At 35.6% G+C, this 19,729-nt stretch overlaps 1 protein-coding gene across 5 annotated transcripts in view; it reads left to right on the top strand.

The window, feature by feature from the left end:
• Window positions 1-19,729, top strand: part of ODF2L (outer dense fiber of sperm tails 2 like) — a 67,705-nt gene that overhangs the window by 35,083 nt on the left and 12,893 nt on the right. For 3 of the 5 annotated variants that reach the window (XM_010591141.3, XM_010591139.3, XM_064282186.1), the window contains 4 exons: window positions 12,598-12,708; window positions 13,953-14,057; window positions 18,044-18,129; window positions 18,211-18,373. In XM_010591141.3, coding sequence (XP_010589443.2) covers window positions 12,598-12,708; window positions 13,953-14,057; window positions 18,044-18,129; window positions 18,211-18,373 — 465 coding nt within the window. Of the gene's footprint in view, window positions 1-12,597; window positions 12,709-13,952; window positions 14,058-16,497; window positions 16,657-18,043; window positions 18,130-18,210; window positions 18,374-19,729 lie in introns of all 5 variants that reach the window. The other 2 variants (XM_023549412.2, XM_010591140.3) reach the window with 2 other exon arrangements.

The raw sequence follows: 19,729 nt of genomic DNA, 5'->3' as shown, positions 1-19,729 counted from the left end.
AAGGCAATGGATTACCCAAATCTGAAAGATATTTTTCCTCCATTGGTTTATAAAGTTGGTAATTTTTCTCATCATGGTTCCTTTTTAGATCAGTGGGCAAGGCCAGACTCGTCAGTCTCAAATTGGTTGTGTTCTAAACGGAGAACTCAAGCAGTTTGAAGTGGAGGACTTGAAATTGGCAGCCCTGTTGCCTGTGGTCACTTAGGAATGAGCAGAGCATTCCTGAATGACCAGCAACAAGATCCTACTTTTCTCACCTTTAACTTATTTAGTAATGTAATTACTTTTGGCTATATTTTGTCGGGAAAGATAACACAAAGTTATCTCACCTTAATTAAGTTTTTAACAGTTACATTCAGAATTGGATTTTTTTTTTCCTTCAGAAAATTTCTTTAGTCCATTTTAGTCCTACCAAGCAATGTGAAATTCTTGTGTTGTCTTTAGAAAATAAAATTTTCAATAGACATGGTTCCTCCTACTTCTGATTGTCCATTATCTTGAATTATCTTTGGAAAGAAGAATGCATACTCATTATGGTAAACTCGGAGCCCTGGTGGCGCAGTGGCTAACAGCTTGGCTGCTAACCAAAAGGTTGGCAATTCAAATCCACCAGCCACCCCTTGGAAACCCTATGGAGCAGATCTACTCTGTCATGGAGGGACACTATAGTTGGAATCGACTCTATTGCAATGGGTTTGTTTTTTTATGGTAAACTTGGAAACTATAGAATATGGAAACTAAAGGAAAGAACAAAATAACCTGTCATCCCACATCTACCAGAGATAACCACATTTTGTAACATTTCTGTTTTTTTTCATAGTTATTATTAAACTGAATATATCTTGATTCATTCATTTTAATATGGAAAAATATATTAGGGTGTGTGATATATAATATAAATTCTTTATTAAGATAATTTAAAATTACTCTGTAATATATATTCCTTATTGAAGTATTATGTAGTTTACTTAACTATTCTTTCCTGTTGGACATTCATATTTATTCCCAGTTTTTTAACATTTATAAATAGTGTTCTGGTGAACTTTTTTGTAAATAAAATTTTTGTTGTGTTTTCTTTATCTTTGTTAGATTCCTAGATATGAAATTACTGGGTCAAAGAATATGAATATCTTTAAAGGTCTTGACATGCTTTGCCAAATTTCTTCTTGAAAATATTACATCCTCTGTATTGCCATCAGTTCTCTATACCTCATCAGCACTGGAAATTAAATGCATTTATTGTTTTTATTTTGGTTATTTTGACAGGTTAAATTGGTATCTATGGTTTTAATCTGCAACTTTTTGAAAACTAGTTTTAATTCTTTAAAAGTTTTCTATTTTTGTATCTCTTGATTGTTATCTGCATATCTCTAAATCATGTACTTTTACCACTGTTTCTTGATTTATCAAGTTTAGTCACTTATATTGACTTTCTAATTAGTAGATCATTAATGAAAATAACAACCTTAATAAAAATACTAACTCAACTATAACCTAACCAAACCGAAACCAAACCCACTTCTGTCTAGTCGATTCCAACTCATAGCGACCCTACAGGACAGGGTAGAACTACTCCATAGGGTTTCCAAGGCTGTAAATCTTTATAGAAACAGTTTGCCACATCTTTTCTCCTGTGGAGTGACTGGTGGGTTCGAACAGCTGACCTTTCAACTAGTAGCTGAGCATTTTAACCACTGAGCCACCAGGGCTCCTCGTGTTGTTGTTAGGTGCCATTGAGTCTGTTCCGACTCATAGCTACCCTATGTACTACAGAACGAAACTGCCTGGTCCTGCGCCATCCTCACAATCATTGCTATGCTTAATCCCATTCTGTGTCAGTCCATCTCCTTGAGGGTCTCTCCGTTTCGATGGCACTGGGGTGTGGGGTCTATATTACAAAGCATGATATCCTTCTCTAGGGATTTATCCCTCCTGATAACATGTACAAAGTACCTGAGACAAAGTCTCTCCATCCTTGCTTCTAAGGAGCATTATGGCTGTATTTCTTTCAAGACAGATTTTTCAGATTTTTTGTTCTTTTAGCAGTCCATGGTATATTTAATTATCTTTGCCGACACCATAATTCAAATGTATTGATTCTTTTTCAGTCTTCTTATTCATTGTCCAGGTTTCACATGCGTATGAGGCTATTGAAAACACCATGGTTTGGGTCAGGCACACCTTATCCTTAAAGTGAGATCTTTGCTTTTTAACACTTGAAAGAGGTCTTTTGCAGCAGATTTGCCTAGTGCAATGCATCTTTTAATTTCTTGACTGCTGCTTCCCTGGGCGTTGATTGTGGATCCAAATAAAATGAAATCCTTGACCACTTCGATGTTTTCTCAGTTTATCATGATGTTGCTTATTCGTCCAGTTGTGAGGACTTCTGTTTTCTTTATGTTGAGGTGCAATCCATACTGGAGGCTGTAGTCTTTGATCTTCGTCAGTAAATGCTTCAAGTCCTCTTCACCTTCCACAAGCAAGGTTGTGTCATCTGCATAACACAGGTTGTTAATGCTTCCTCCAATCCTGATGCCATGTTTTTCATACAGTCCAGCTTCTTGGATTATTTGCTCAACATACAAATTGAATAAGTGTGGTGAAAGATTACAACCTTGACACACACCTTTCTTGACTTTAAATTACACAGTATTCCCTTGTTCTGTTAGAATGACTGCCTCTTGGTCTAAGTACAGGTTCCTCATGAGCACTATTAAGTGTTGTAGAATTCCCATTCTTTGCAATGTTAGCCATAATTTGTTGTGATCTGCATAGTTGAATGCGTTTGCATAGTCAGTAAAACACAGGTAAACATCTTTCTGGTATTCTCTGATGTCAGCCATGATCCATCTGATATCAGCAATGATACCACTTGTTCCACGTCCTCTTCTGAGTCTAGCTTGAATTTCTAGCTGCAGCTGCTTTTGAATGATCTTCAGCGAAGTTTTACTTGTGTGCGATATTAATGATATTGCTTGATAATTTCCACATTCTGTTGGACCTCTTTTCTTTGGGATGAGTACAAATATGAATCTCTTCCAGTCAGTTGGCCACAGGTAGCTGTCTTCCAAATTTCTTGGCATAGAGGAGTAAGTGCTTCCAGAGCTGCATCCATTTGTTGAAACATTGCAATTGGTATTCCATCAGTTCCTGGAGCCTTGTTTTTCGCCAGTGTCTTCAGTGCAGCTTGGACTTCATCCTTCAGCACCATTCGTTTTTGATCATATGCTCCCTCCTGAAATGGCTGAATGTCGACCAATTCTTTTTGGTACAGTGACTCTGTATTCCTTCCATCTTCTTTTGATGCTTCCTGCATCGCTTAATATTTTCCCCATAGAATCCTTTATTACTGCAACTCGAGGCTTGAATTTTTTCTTGGGTTCTTTCAGCTTGAGAAATGCCAGTCCTGTTCTTCCCTTTTGGTTTTCTAACTCCAGGTTTTTGCACATGTCATTATAAACCTTTACTGTGTCTTCTCGAGCTGCCCTTTGAAATTTTCTGTTTATCTCTTTACTTCATTATTTCTTCCTTTTGCTTTAACTACTTGATGTTCAAGAGTAAGTTTCAGAGTCTCTTCTGACATCCATTTTGGTCTTTCTTTCTTGTCTTTTTAATGACCTCTTGCTTTCTTTATGTATGATGTCCTTGATGTCATTCCATTACTCATCTGGTCTTCGGTCATTAGTGTTCAATATGTCAAATCTATTCTTGAGATGATCTCTAAATTCGGATGGGATATACTCAAAGTCATACTTTGGGTCTCACGGACTCGTTCTAATTTTCTTCAGCTTCAACTTCAACTCCAACTTGTGTATGAGCAATTGTTGGTCTGTTCCACATGCAGTAAGCCCCTGGCCTTGTTCTGACTGATGGTATTGAGCTTTTCCATTGTCTCTTTCCATAGATGTAGCCAATTTGATTTCTGTGCATTCCATTTGGTGCTATCCCCATGTATAGTCACCATTTATGTTGTTGAAAAAGGTATTTGCAATAAAGAAGCAGTTGCTCTTCCAAAATTCTATCACGTGATGTCATGAGTCATTCCTATCATCAAGGCTGTATTTTCCAACTGCTGTTTCTTCTTCGGAAACCCTGGTGGCATAGTGGTTAAGAGTTCAGCTGCTAACCAAAAGGTCAGCAGTTTGAATCCACCAAGTGCTCCTTGAAAACCTTATGGGGCAGTTCTACTCAGTCCTGTAGGATCACTATGAGTCAGAATCAACTCGATGGCAATGAGTTTGGTTTTTTGGGTTTGGTTGCTTCTTCAAACATGTGGGAAGACCTTCTTTAAAAAAGTTTAAAGCTTTATTTTTGGCATTTAACTCTTTAATTCATTTTGATTCATTTTTAGTGTTGGGTTAACTACTTGCCTCAACAGAACACTAAAAATGAATCAAAATGAATTAAAGAGTTAAAGGTAAAAAATAATACTTCACGAATTTTTTTTCCTTATGGTTAAGCAGTCTTATTACCATTTGTTTAGTGACCTACTTTTTCACTATTGATTTAAAAATATTACCTGTATGTATACTAAATACTATTTTTATCTTTTTCTTTTCTATTCAATTGATCTTTTGTTGTTTGTTGTTCGTATTTTTAGTAATTTTAGCTCTTTTTACATTTTAATATCTAAAAGTACTAAGATCCCTACTTAGTATTCCTTTCAAAATTTTATTACCTTGTATTTTCTATTTATTCTTCTATATGAATTTTAAATGAATTTTCTCATATACAAAATATTATACTTTTGTTGGAATTGTCTTAAAGCTTTAATTTAATTTGAAAAAACTGATATGTCAATAGCATTGAGTCTTCCTATATGTGAACTTGGTCTATTTTCAAGCCTTTTTTTTTTTTTTTGGCCAGTACATTTTAAAATATATGTCCTGCGTAAGTCTTTTTTTAAATAATATTTTATTGTGTTTTTGGTGAAAGCTTACACAGCAAGTTAGGTTACCCTTTGACAGTTTCCTCACAAATTGATCATTAGTGTCATTTTTTACATTAGTTACATTTTTACATCGTGTCAACATTCTCATTGTGTTCTGGTTGTCCCATTTCCAGTACTCCAGTTTTCCTGCTGCCTTATCTTCTCATCTTTGCTTAGAATTGAGTGTTGACCCTTTGGACTCATACAGGTGTATTTTTAGTAGCACAATAATCTAATGGATAGTAGCCTTTATTATGTGTGTCACTCTGCTTTTCTGTTAGGAGGTGATCTCGGGATAGTTCGGGTTCAAGGTGTAAAGAGTGTCTCAGGGTGATCGCCTCAGGGAGTCCTCTGGTCTCAGGCAGTCCAGTTAGTCTGGCCATTTTTAAGAATTTGGGTTTTGTTCTGCATTTTTCTCCCATTATAACCAGGATCATCAGTTATGTCCCCGGTCAGATAGGCCCATTGTGGTAGCCAGGCACCATCTAATTCTTCCGGTCTCAGGAAAGTTGAATTTGTGGCTCGTGTAGGCTGTCAGCCTTGTATGCTTATTTCTTCTCTGTGATTTTGGTTACCTTCCTACTCTTTTGATCCTGACAAGTAGAGACCTATAGTTGCATATTAGATGGATGCTCACAAGCTTTTGAGACCCCAGAGGCTACTCGCTTCACTAGCATGCAGAACGTAAACTTTATGAACTGAATTGTCCCGTGAAACTATGGTTCTATGCCTTCAAACCCAGAAAACCAATCTCGGAAAGCGTTTGGTTATGTCTGATGAGTATCTGTAGTTGTGTTTTCAATGAATATGTATCTGTCTGTGTTTACAGGTACATGTAGGTACTTCTGTGTGTTCTCACGTATATGTACACCTTTACCTATCCGTGTATATATATATGCCTATACCCATCCTTATATGATCCTAGACTCATTTTTTGTTCTTTGTTGGATTTGTTGCCTCCTTATATATGTCACATTCTTTGGTACAGGCATCCTATTCTCATGAGTGCTTCTCAGTGGTGTCATTTATTTGATCATGCTGTGTTCACTACACTCACATTTGATGCTACTTTTTCCATCACCAAAAAAAAAAAAAAAAACAAGTGTTTACAATCTAGAGCATGCTTCCCCTTCCCTCTCCTCCTTGGTAACACCACTGGTCTTTATATATGTCTATTTTTATCTTTTTATAGAAGAGGTATCATACAATATTCATCCTTATGTGCTTGACTTATTTCACTTAGCATTATGCCCTGCATAATATGTTTTGCAGAATCATCATTGTTCCTTATGGTTGTGTAGTATTCCACTGTATGTATGTACCATGTTTTGCTTTTCCATTCATCCACTGATGGACACTGTTTGTTTCCACTGTTTTGCTATTGTGACTAAAGCTGCAATGAACATAGGAGTGCATATATCTGATCATGACACTACTTTTAGGTCCTTGGGATATATTCCTAGGAGTAGGATTGCTGAATCATAGAGTAGTTCTATTTCTAGTTTTTTGAGGATGCACCATGCCATTTTCCATAGTGGTTGTGCCATTTTACAATCCCACTAGCAATGGATAAGAGTTCTAATCTCCCTGAATCCTCGCAAACATTTGTCATCAGTGTTTTTAATCGGTGCCATTTTAGTTGGGGTGAGATGATATCTCATTGTAGTTTTGATTTGCATCTCTCTAATGGCTAATGATCATGAGCATCTTTTCATGTGTTTGTTTTTGCTTGGATGTCTTCTCTGGTAAAGTTTCTGTTCATGTCATTTACCCATTTTATAGTTGGGTTTTTTGTCTTTTTTTGTTGAGTTGTTGAAGTTTTCTGTAAATTTTGGCAATTAGACCCTTATCTAGATTTGTCATTTCTGAAGATTTTTCCCAGTCCATAGGTTCTCTTTTTATACTCTTTTGATAATGTCTTTTGAAGAACATAAGTTTTTAATTTTTGTGAGGTCCCGTTTATATATTTTGTCTTCTAGTCATGCATTTATTGTTAAATGTTTGTTTTGTTATTTTTATAAAAGATTAGATCCCATAGTTTTCTTCCAGGAATTTTGTAGTTTTAGGTTTAGCATTTAGGTCTTTGATCCATTTTGAATTAATTTTTGTGTGTGGTGTGAGGTGTGGGTCCTATTTCATTTTTCTGCAAGTGGATATCCAGTTTGCCAGTACCATTTATTAAGGAGACTGTTTTTTTTCCTATGGAATGGACTTTGATCCCTTATTGAAAATCAGTTGTCCACTGGTCTGTATGTCTACCTTTGAACCAGTACCAGGCTGATTTGATTACAGTGGCTGTATAGTATGTTTTGATATCAAGGAGTCTGAGGCCTCCTGCTTTGTTCTTTTTCTTCAATATTGCTTTGGCTATTCGAAGTTTCTTTCCTTTCCATATGAAGTTGGTTATTAGTTTTTCCATTTCAATGAAGAATGTTGTTGGGATTTGTATGGGGATTGCATTGAATCTGTAGATTGCTTTAGGTAGAATTGACATTTTTACTCTATTGTGTTTCATTCCATGAGTATGGGATGTCTTTCCATTTTTGTAGGTCTCTTTTAGTCTTTTGTAGTAGTATTTTTATAATTTTCATTGTACAGGACTTTTATGTACTTAGGTTAATTCCTAGGTATTTTATAGTTTTGGGACATTTGTAAATGATATGTATGTATATATATTTTGGGAGTAGTCCTTGTTATTGTAGAGGAATCTAACTGATTTTTGTGTGTTGATTTTGTACCCTGCAACACAGGTGAATTCTTCTACTAATTCTAGCAGGTTTTTTTTGTGTGTGTGGAATCTTTAGGGTCTTCTGTGCATAGGATCATGTCATCTGCAAATATAGTTTTACTTCTTCCTTTCCTATTTGGCTACCTTTTATTTCTCTTTCTTGCCTTATTGTTGTGGCTAGGACTTCTAGTACAGTATTGAATAAGGATGGTAATAATGAGCATCCTTATCTCTTTTCCGTTTTCAAAGGGAAGGCTCTCAGTGTTTCTCCATTAAGCGTAATGTTGGCTGTTGGTTTTGCATATATGCTCTTGATTATATTGAGAAATTTCCCTTCTATTAAAGTTTACTGAGGATTTTTATCAGGAAAGGGTATTGAATTTTATCAGGTGCCTTTTATGCATCAATTGATATGATCATATGGTGCTTTTCCTTTGTTTTATTTCTGTGGTGGATTACATCAAATAATTTTCTAATGTTGAACCACCCTTGTAATCCTCATGTGAATCCCACTTGATCGTGTTGTATAAATTTTTGATATGTTGCTGAATTCTGAGGGCTACTATGTTCATGAGGGATATGGGTCTGTAATTTTCTTATGATGTCTTTGCCAGGTTTACATATCAGGGTCACGTTGGCTTCATAGAAAGGGGTCAGTAGTGTTCCTTCCTCTTCTGTGTTTTTGAAGAGATTGAGTAGAATTGGTGTCAACTCTTTGAATGTTTGGTAGATTTCTCCAGTGTAGCCATCTGGTCCTGGTCTTTTTTTTTTTTTTTTAGATGATATCTTCGTTCTCTTCTTTTGTAATGAATCTGTTTAGATGTCATACTTCTGTTTTTGTTAGTTCAGGTAGGTAGAGTATTTCTAGAGATTTGTCCATTTCATCTAGGTTTCCAAATTTGTTAGAGTACAATTTTTCATAGTAATCTGTCTTGATCTTCTTTATTTTGGTTGGATCAGTTGTAATGTCTGCAGTTTCATTTCTTAATATGGTTATTTACCCCTTTTGTTTTTTTCTATTGTCAGTCTAGCCAGTGGTTTGTCTTTTTTATTGATCCTTTCAAAGAAACAACTTCTGTTTTTGTCAGTTCTTTCAATTGTTTTTGTATTTTCCCTTTTATTTATTTCTGCCCTGATCTTTATTATTTACTTTTTTTCTGGTAGCTTTTGGCTTATTTTGCTCTTACTTTTCTGTTTGTTCAAGTTGTTCGTTTAGGTTATTGATTTTGGGTCTTTGTTCTTTTTTAATGTAGGCATTTATTGCTATGAGTGTCCCTCTAAGCATTGCTTTTTCCGTGTCCCAAAGGTTTTGATATGTTGTGTTTTCATTTAATTCTAATGCTTTTTTAATTTCGTGTTTAATTTCTTTTGTGACCCTGTGGTTTTTTTTAGTAGTGTATTATTTAATTTCCATGTGTTGATTTTTTTCTTTATTTTTCTGTTGTTGATTTCTAGCTTCATACTTTTATGATCCAAGAAGATGCTTTGTATGATTTCAGCGTTTTTAAATTTGTTGAGACTTGTTTTGTGCCTTAGCATATGGTGTGTTCTGGAAATGATCCATGTGCACTGGAGAAAAATGTGCATTGCTTTGTTGATGGGTGGAGTGTTTTGTATATGTTCGTAAGGTCAGATTGGCTTAGCTTATGGTTTTATTTAAGTTCTCAATGTCCTTAGTGATGTTGTATCTAGAATTGAAAGTAGTGTGTTGAAGTCCCCTACTAGTGTTGTGGCATTGTCTATTTCTCCTTTCATATTAATAAGTATTCGTTTCATGTATTTTGGAACATTGCTGTTAGGTCCGTGTATAGACAGTCCTCGGATTATGAACGTCCAACTTACATACAACCAGTAGTTAAGAACCAACTCCCGTAAAGCCTATTATATTAAAAATTTGAGGTATATATAATGGTTCGTAATAACAATCAAGCACTACTTTGCAACGCACATCAAAACATTATTTTTATCATTAATGTATTATTATGTTAAAGATGTTTTAGTATACCTGGAAGTGTTTCTTCAATGTTTTTATGCATTGAAAGGTACACTATTTACCAAGACAACCATTTGACTAACTGGCATTAGATACCATCCATACCTAACTGTTCTGACTTACATACAAATTTGACTTAAAGGCAGACTTAGGAATGGAAATTGTAATCCGGACACTGCCTATATTTATACTTGTTATGTCTTCTTGGTGAATTGACCTTTTTATTAGTATATAATGTCCATCTCCTTTTTTGTTTACTGGTTCATTGAATATTTTTTTCCATTCTTTCATTTTCAGTCTATTTGTTTCCTTATTTCTAAGGTGTGTTACTTGTAGACAGCAAAGGTTGGAATGTTTTTTTTTTGATTCAGTCTGCCATTCTCTGCCTTTTACATGGGGAGTTTAGACCATTTACATTTAAGGTTAGTACTGAAAATGAAGTGTCTACCTTGTTCATTTGCAATTTGTTTTTTTGAGTGTTTCCTATCACCTTTATTTATTTGTATTCTGTTTTTGTTTGCATTTGGCTGCTTTCTTGATGAGCCTTTTTGCTTTCTTCTTTTCATATGTGTTTTTTTTTTTTTTGGTGATTTCTTAGTGATTACCACACATATTACATTACACAACTTACAATCGTGACGATGTTTAACATATGAACAACAGATAACATACAGCCTTAACATAATAAATCTATTCCTGATATGCTCCTCCCTCCCTCATTTGTTAGTGCATTTCCATTAACATCATTGTACATCCTATAGCCAATAAGTTTGCTTTATACCTATTACTTACAATCTTGATGTGGTATTGGTTGTAGGATTATATAATTGGGTTTATTCCATAAAAATATTATGTGCTTGGTCCTTATGATTGCTTGTGTTGTTGCGTTTTTTGGAGTTCTCACATTTTTTTCCCCCCTGCATATAGATTTGAGTATTTGTTTAGTGTTCTTGCCTTTCCATCTGAAGAACTTCGTTGAGTAATACTTGCAGAGCTGGTCTGGTAGTGGCAGATTCCCAGAGCTTCTGTTTATTTGGGGATATCTTGATTTCCCCCTCATTTTTGAATGAAAACTTTGCTGCATAAAGAATTCTTGGCCAGCAGTTGTTTTTTGTTCAGTATTTTATGTGTCTTTGGCCTCAGAATTTCTGGGAGAAATTTGCACTGATTTTTATGAAAGACCCTTGGTATGTTATATTGTATTTCTCTCTAGCTCCTGTCAGAATTCTTTCCTTGTCTTTAGTTTTAAGGAATTTTATTAAGATGTGGTGTAGAGTTGATCTTTTTATATATCTTCTAATTGGGGTTTGTGTAGCTTCCGGTATTTGCAGGCTTGGCTCTCTGTCCAGGTCTGGGAAATTCTCTCCAATTATTTCTGTGCCTGTATTGTTGTCACGGTGCTCTAGAATTCCGATAATTCTAATGTTAGATTTCTTGATCAAATCTCATAGTTCCTTTTGGCTTTGTTCACTTTTCTTTGTTCTTTTCTTGAGACTTGTTAAGTTCAGTTATTCTTTATTCTAGCTCACTTAGTCTGTCTTCTGTCTGTTCAACTCTGTTGTTGAGTGTTTCTCTTGCTTTTTCTAATTCAGTTGCTTTATTCTTCGGTTCTAGTAGTTTTCTTTTTCTTTTTTTTATGTTTCTAGTTTCCTTGTTGAGTCTTTCATTTTGTTCCTCCATTTGTTCCCTGATCTCCATTATTTTGTTTTCTGTGTTCCTTTTGCTTTCTTTAAACATATTTAGCACCACTGTCTGAAAATTTTCTATTTTTTATATTAATCTGGCTGCCATAGGAGAAATTTCCTCTTCTTCATGTTTTCCTTTTGATTGATCCTTCTTCTTTTTTGATTTTTTTGTGTTTTACTTTTAAGTTGTTGTTGTTGTTGTTGAACTTGGGCCATTTTGATATCTTTTTTTTTTTAATTTTAATAGGTTAAATTCAGATTTTCACGGGAAAATTTTCTGATTATACTTGGTTGATTTCACCCCACCGTATTCTCCTGAGAACCATTTGAGAACACTCGTATCTTTATGTTTTATTCAGCACTGATTCAGGAGTTCTGGGTGCTTGGGCTCTGAAGTTCAGTGTGCAAGTGTGGCAGATTTTAGCTGGCCACAGATGCTGACATAAGTGGCGGTGTTCAATTTTCTCATGGTGAAGGTGGGGAGCTCTCTATGTCTTTCCTTCACAGGCACCCCTGCACAGGCTCCCCTATGGTGTCCTGCTGTGGGCAGGGAGTTAGCCATTTTCCTGTGTGTTGCCTGTCTGAAGTATCCCCCTTTTCCTGGTGACTTTTCAGTACCTCCTGGTCCTAGTGTCTGTCTGTCTGCGGTGGCAAGATTCAGTAGCACTTCCTCACAACCCCATGGACTCCCTTCACCCCCGTCCAAGTGTGTGGCCTGCAAACTCCCATGGCCAATTTGCACAGCCTTAGAAATCAGGCTACAGTTTTTTCAATTTAGCTTCCATTCTGTGTTCTTTGTTTGGGGTGTTGCCCTACTTCGTTCCAAAAATGGCTTCAGTGAGTGAGTGCTCCAGATGCTAGAGGGTAGGTTTTCCCAGCTTCTGTGGTGCCCTCTGATCCTTTTCTCCCTGTTTCTAGACTCACCTCAACTCTCCCACCACCTCAGCAGCTGTCCAGGATTCTAAGATCTCAGTCTGTGTTTGTTTTTATTTCTTGCTCAGTGGGTTGGTTGCTGGGGAATAAATGGGAGTGATTACTCACTATGCTACCTTGTCCACCCTCCTGCATAAGTCTTATTGAAATTGTTCATAAATATTACTCACAGATGTTTTGAATTCTTAAATTTTAGATGGGAATTGTATATAATAAGTAATTATTTTATTAACTGTTGATAAATGAGTTATGTTTTTATAATCCTATAACACTGGAGTGTAAATGTATCCCAATGACTTGTAAAATCTCTTTACATATTCCTTGCTAGACTACACTTGCTGCTTTAAAGGAAAAGGCTGCTTCCATCGAAAATGAACTTTTAGAATTGCAAGAAGTAGAAAATCAACAGAAAACCCTTATTGAAGTATATAAAACTCAGGTGACCATTGCATTTATTTTAGTATTGGTTTAATTTGGCAGACAGTTTAATGCACCTAATTTGTTTGCAGTTGAAATAAGCAGAATTGAGAAAGGTGAGGCTATTATCCTGTGATAGAATATATAGTATGTACCAAATATTTCTTAAGGTCCTCAATACTTTTTTAAATAGACAATTCTGCCAATTCCTGATTCAAGTTCTAACCATGTATGTATTGGATATTCGTAAAAGTAAATTAAAATTAATTACATAAAATATTATAAACTTTAATATATATTTCTGTTGATCTTGGTTACATTTGTTTGTCATCTTGTATATTTAATGATGTTGATTTGCAATAATGACTCTTTCCCAATAAATAAAATGACTTATGATTTTCTCACTTGAAAGACCTAGAAAATAACATACGACAATATATATGGAATAGAGCATCCGTTCAATGGTAATTTATAGAAAAGCTTTGTTTTAGAAATTTAATATTCAGTAAAAACTTCATGAAAAATATGGGACTTATTCAGGTCTTTGAATGATAGGTAACAATTAAGCTGGTCAATATAAGCTTGACTTAATGAAAGAGAGAGTTTGAATTAAAGAATAGTGAACTGTAAGGGTAAAAATTTAAGGTGGATAAAGTCTGGACGTAGAAAGAGACTGCATCTGGATGAATTTGATGGAGAAAATAGAGTTGAGACATCCAGCTAGATGTCATCCAGGCCGAAGGTTAGAATGGAGAATGTGATGCACTGTGGGACATGCTGGAAATGTCCTTTAGGTTTTCGAGCTATTGTTTGGATTTAGTCCTTTAGCAAGAACACTGTGGATGAGTTACCATATTCTCGGCACTGGTCTTTGTATATAGTGCTCAGATATTTTTTTTTATCAGAGTTTTATTTTAGGGTGGGGGGACGGAGGGAGTAATAGGAATGAATGGGAGTTTGGACCAGAGGCTGATTCTTTAAAGGGACGTTGATCTATAGATCCCTGTAGCCTTCAAAGCTCATGTGAAGAGTCTAGAAGTATTGATGGGAGAAGACAGATAAATCATAAGAGGATTGTGGATTATAGTAGAGCATGAAGTGATTACCATATTTAAAGAAGGAATAACAGATAAATATAATGAGGATATTAATAGGGGAATGATGATTTGTTTAAAATTAAAAATATAAACTTTTAGCTTTTTATTTCATGTATGGTCCTAATAATGAAATAACTCATGTTGCTCTAATAAGATGTTTTATTTTCAGGTACAGAAGTTGCAAGAAGAAGCTGAAATAGTGAAAAGCAGATGTGAAAATTTACTGCATGAAAATAACCAAATAACAAAAAACAAAAATAAAAAATTAGAGAAAGTAAGTTTGAAATTTTAAATAATAAAAATATTTTATTTATATGCATATTATACATAATATTTAATTTTGGCCATTATTTTAATCATTCTTACCTAGGAATTGTTGGTTCTTAACCTCTGTTGGAGTTTGTTTTCTGAGGAAGTAATGTTTTTTTATAAGCTTGAAATGTTTGAATGTTTTTTCACTTTATCCTCAATGTTTAGAAAATAGACATAAAACATGCTTAATTTTTATGATATAAGAGCAGATACAAACAGCTCGAAAAAAATTATTTTCTATTGCTAAGCTTTATCAGGAAACCCTGGTGGCGTAGTGGGTAAGTGCTACCGCTGCTAACCAAAGGGTCTGCAGTTCGAATCTGCCAGGCGCTCCTTGGAAACTCTATGGGGCAGTTCTACCCTGTCCTGTAGGGTCGCTATGGGTCGGAATTGACTCAACGGCACTGGGGGTTTTTTTTTGGAAGCTTTATCAACCATAAGTATACAAATTTGAAGTTTAAGTATTCACTTCTCTTTAAACTTGACGTTAAGACTGGTGTTTTTAATACATGTCATTTTTAATCTCACCTTTTTTTTTTTTTTCTGGTAGTAAATCTAAAAAAGCAAGTGAATTGTTCTCTGCTAAATACTTTCTTGGAAGAAATAGTTTCTTTAAAAAAAAAGGCATCATTTCCTTTTATTCATCCTATTACAACAGAATAAATAGAAGGCCAGGTTGGCAAGTTATGATGTTTTCTGTGAATATTTTTAAGTTTTTAAATGAAACCTCATCCCTTTTTTGGGCTTTTCATGTTGTTTGGTAAGAAAGCAGTGAAAGTCAGAAGGCACTGACTATTGGCTAGAGAAGTCATGAGGTGCTACTGGTCAGTTCCAACCAAGTGTAATAAGGTCACTGTCTCTGGGTTGCCCCCTTATCTTGGGATTGTGAAGTCTGAGTGAAGCACCAATGTGAAGAAGAGGTCAGCCGAAGCAGACATTCTGCCAATCAGACAGAAATGAAGATAGCCCGCCAAATCCACAGCTTGCTACTTTCTTAATTATCTTGTACTTATTTTTAGCAGGTCAGAGAAGAAACCATTTCATGTCTTTTAGACTCCTCTTTTTTTCTCATCAGACATACCAATGCAAATGCCTCCTCTTCTGCTAGGCAACACTGCAGATAAAAGCCTATATTTTTCAGATACTGTGATGTCATAGTGTTTTCTTACGGACATTAAACCAGAAAAGTTTCTTTTTTTAATGAAACTCTTCTTTTTCATTTTCCAATGTTTAAATCTTCTGGCTTTTTTCATGGGCTGTTAGATGTTTGGGGGACACAGAGTCATACTTCGTTCTAGTTTTATTCTTCTGTAATGATTTATTCTGTAAAGATCAAGAGTTACAGATGTTGCACAGAAGCTATGGGTGTTCCTTGTCTCAGGGAAAGAGTCTAGCATTTGTTTTTCCTCCTTATGAACATCCTAAGTGCCATGTGTCTGGTTATTTTTTCTTAATTAGCAGTACAAGCCTTTCTTAAGGTTGCTTCTTGCCACATGTCCACAAAAGTGCTACACTGAGGAACTGCAGCAACCAAAGACAATAATTTGGATAAAATTAGAGAGTTTTTTTTTTTTTTTTCCTGGTAACATTACTGATCAAATTACAGTCTAGTAAGGACTGATGATATTCCATTCCATTGCTGTCGAGTGAATTCCGACTCATAGCAACCCTATAGGGCAGAGTAGAACCGGCCTATAGAGTTTCCAAGGAGTGCCTGGTGGATTCAGACTGCCAGCCTTTCGGTTGCAACCATAGCACTTAACCACTACACCACCAGGGTTTCCAAAATCTTCTGTGCCCTCTCTGAGGCTCAAACTCAGGACCTTCAGATTATGAGACTGACTCGCTGCCTACTGTGCTAAGAAGGTACTTGTCTGATGATATTAGCTATCTTGAAATAATACACAGTAAACCCCACTGATTTGTGCTAAGACGAGTGAAGCAGGGCTGCTCCAATTTATTTAAATGTCTGAATTATAAGATTGAATAACTAAAGTAATTGACAATTATTTTAGAACTAAAGTAATGGACAATTATTTTAGAACTCTGTTAATGGCTAGACAGTAAAAAAGAAAACTACAATACTAGCTTTATTAGTAATAATATCTATGCTTGAATACAAATGACAAGTAAAAAAGCCTGCTTCCTAAGTAGGCATTCTCACAGCAACCTACTATTACTGTGTTAAGAATTAAGTCCAACCCACTTCAGAGTTATGATATGCTCTTATTTAGCAGTGTAAGTCAACGTTTGTTCATATTTATTTGGATGAATCTTTTTTGTTTAAAACTGTTATATCTAAAATACTTATATACTACAAGTGTATCTAGTATTTAAGATAGTGAAAATATTAATGCTGAATGTGTGATCTTGCACTTATTTCCCCTAATGCTACAACTCAGATGAGAGGCCAGATGGAGTCTCATCTGAAGGAGCTAGAGCGCATCCGTGATTCCTTGACGGCGGCCGAGCGGAGGCTTCACGAGAGTCAGGAGAGTCTGCAGTGCTACAAGGGGAAATGTGCAGACCAGGCACAGACCATTAGGGAGCTGCAGGGTCAGGTGTCCAGTGGCCGTTCTGATTTGTCCTAGATGTGTTAAAGGAGTGCTGTGGGATGATTTCAACAGTTGAAGGCACTCATGTTAGGGCTGACTTTTTACTTCCATCTAAATCAATTGATAGAATATCAGTTTCATGCAGATACTGTAATATTTTCCAAGCTGTTCTTTTAGTATTTGATGGTAATTAAGATTGCTAATTTAGTTTTTTCATACAAATATATCTTTAGACATTTGAGGAAATAGTAATAGCAAGTAAGAAGGAGTGAAGCTATGCTTATGTATATATAAAAATATACATATTACATGCATATATACACATTACATACATTTGTATGTATACGTATGTAATATATATATACATTTTGGCATCAGCATAAGGTAAATAATCTAAAACAATTAGAAATTAATTAGATTTTGCATCAAGTTTATTGGCATTTCAGTCACATTTTCAATATATACTTTTTTATTCCAACAGAACAGGTATCATGTGTGTCCTGTTACTTACCACACAGCCATCTCCTAGCTCAATGCCTAGCACATAGTGAGCACTCAATAAATATTTGTTGAGTGAATTAATATTATGTCAAAAAAGCATGTCCAAGGATGGTAGGAAGTGCTTTTCTTTATTCGAAGGACATTTTTAAGAAGGATTCCTTGTCTGTTCTCCAAATATAATTTGGATTTTAATTTTGAAACGCATCTTGTTTAAAAAAATGCAAATAAAACTTTGCTGAATTTAAATTCCTAATAAGAAATTTTCATAAGAAAATATCTGATTATAAAGATTAGGCAGGTTAACCTAAATTAACAATTATGATAAAAAATTTTTATTATCAAAGCTTCTTAAACTGTTTAAATCCAGCCTTTGAAATGCTGTGTGAAGTATATTCTGTCTTGCCATGGGCGAGGGTGTCTTTGGTTGATTTGTGTTTTTATCTTGCTTCTCACAAAAATGCCATTTTTATTCTTGTTACAATTTCATAGATATTCAGTTATCAGTTAGTATCTTTATGTGAAACAGAAAAATATACAAGAATCGCTAAATGTCCAACAGTAGATTAATACTGTTTAACGGTTCCACATTTCAGCTTAATAAAATAAATGTCCTTTTATCAATAAAAAGTTTGTTCAGAATGTTTTCATTATCATTACCCAGGAAACTTTTCAGTTGATGTTGTCCATGAGGCAATATAGTTTTTTAAGGTTAATCAGGAATTTAAACTTGTGTTTTAACAATGTAGTATGTCTTGGTGTCTTTCTATATAGGAGGAATAATAATATTGACCTTCTTGTTTCTTATGTTATATTACACTGAAGTATGTAGATTTCTTTGGAAGTTGATTATAAAGAAAATAACCAAGAAAACATTTGTTTTTTTTCCTTTTAGGTTGATGGAAATCACAGTCTTCTGACAAAGCTTTCTCTAGAAGAGGAAAATTATCTTATTCAGTTGAAGTGTGAAAACCTTAAACGGTAAGCATTAATTTGACTTAAAGTTGGTGTTACATTTTTTCAACATACTAGAATTTTAAAATGTATGTTTTCTGTAAAAAGAAAATTAGAACAGATGGATGCAGAAAATAAAGAACTTGAAAAGAAGCTGGCAAGCCAAGAAGAATGTCTTAAGTACAGCAATCTTAAGTTTAAAGAGAAATCTGCAGAATATACAGCATTGGCCAGGCAGCTGGAAGCTGCTTTAGAAGAAGGAAGACAAAAGGTACAGATGGCTTATATTTAGAAACTTTTTAATTAGTTTACCAAAGAGTTGTCTTTTTAAACAGTATCTTATCTTACCAAACCTACAGTTACTGTTTTTCCCTGATGACAGGGTGAAAGGAGCAATTACGTTTTTTGTTCTTTACCTGCTTTTCTCTTTTGGAGCAAAACAGATGTATTAGTGGATCAGAGTTACTTTGGTATAAACAGGGTGATGTGGTAGGGTAAAAGAAACCCTAGTGTTGCAGTGGTTGAAGTGCTGGGCTGCTAATCAAAAGGTTGGCAGTTCAAAGCCACCAGCCACTCCAGAGGAGAAAGATGTGGCAGTCCACTTCCATAAAGATTTACAGCCTTGGAAACCCTACGAGGCAGTTCTGCTCCGTCCTATAGGGTTGCTGTGAGTCAGAATTGACTTGATGGCAGTGGGTTTTTTTTTTTTTTTTAAAATAATTTTTATTGTGCTTTAAGTGAAAGTTTACAAATCAAGTCAGTCTCTCACACAAAAACCCATATACACCTTGCTACGCACTCCCAATTACTCTCCCCCTAATGAGACAGCCTGCTCTCTCTCGCCCCTCTCTCTTTTGGTCAGCTTGTAACCCCCTCCACCCTTTCATCTCCCCTCCAGGCAGGAGATGCCAACATAGTCTCAAGTGTCCACCTGATCCAAAAAGCTCACTCCTCACCAGCATCCCTCTCCAACCCATTGTCCAGCCCAATCCCTGTCTGAAGAGTTGGCTTTGGGAATGGTTCCTGTCCTGGGCCAACAGAAGGTCTGAGGGCCATGACCACCGGGGTCCTTCCATTCTCAGTCAGACCATTAAGTCTGGTCTTATGAAAATTTGGGGTCTGCATCCCACTGCTCCTGCTCCCTCAGGGGTTCTCTGTTATGTTCCCTGTCAGGGTAGTCACCAGTTGTAGCTGGGCACCATTTAGTTCTTCTGGTCTCAGGATGATGTAGTCGCTGGTTCATATGGCCCTTTCTGTCTTTTGGGCTCATAATCACCTTGTGTCCTTGATGTTCTTCATTCTCCTTTGATCCAGGTGGGTTGAGACCAATTGATGAATCTTAGATGGCTGCTTGCTAGCGTTTAAGACCCCAGATGCGGCAGTGGGTTTTTGATTTGGCAGGGTAAAGGGCAGAGTGGGAAAATACTCTGGAGACATCCTTTTATCATTTTTTAATAAAATTAAAGTGATTGTGCAAATTATTAAAGAATTTGGTTTTGATCGGATCCGGTCAGCTGCCCAACTCCCCCCCCCCCCCTTTTTTTTGGTAGATATTGTTGCATAAATGAATAGATGCAAGAATTAAAGTCCAGTTAAATCCACGTGATTAACAGTTAATGAATATCTT

Source organism: Loxodonta africana, chromosome 3 (genome assembly GCF_030014295.1).
Source record: "Loxodonta africana isolate mLoxAfr1 chromosome 3, mLoxAfr1.hap2, whole genome shotgun sequence".
Taxonomy (NCBI): Eukaryota; Metazoa; Chordata; class Mammalia; order Proboscidea; family Elephantidae; genus Loxodonta; species Loxodonta africana.
Note: the sequence above shows the minus strand (reverse complement) of the source record. Positions and strands in the feature narration are given on the sequence as shown.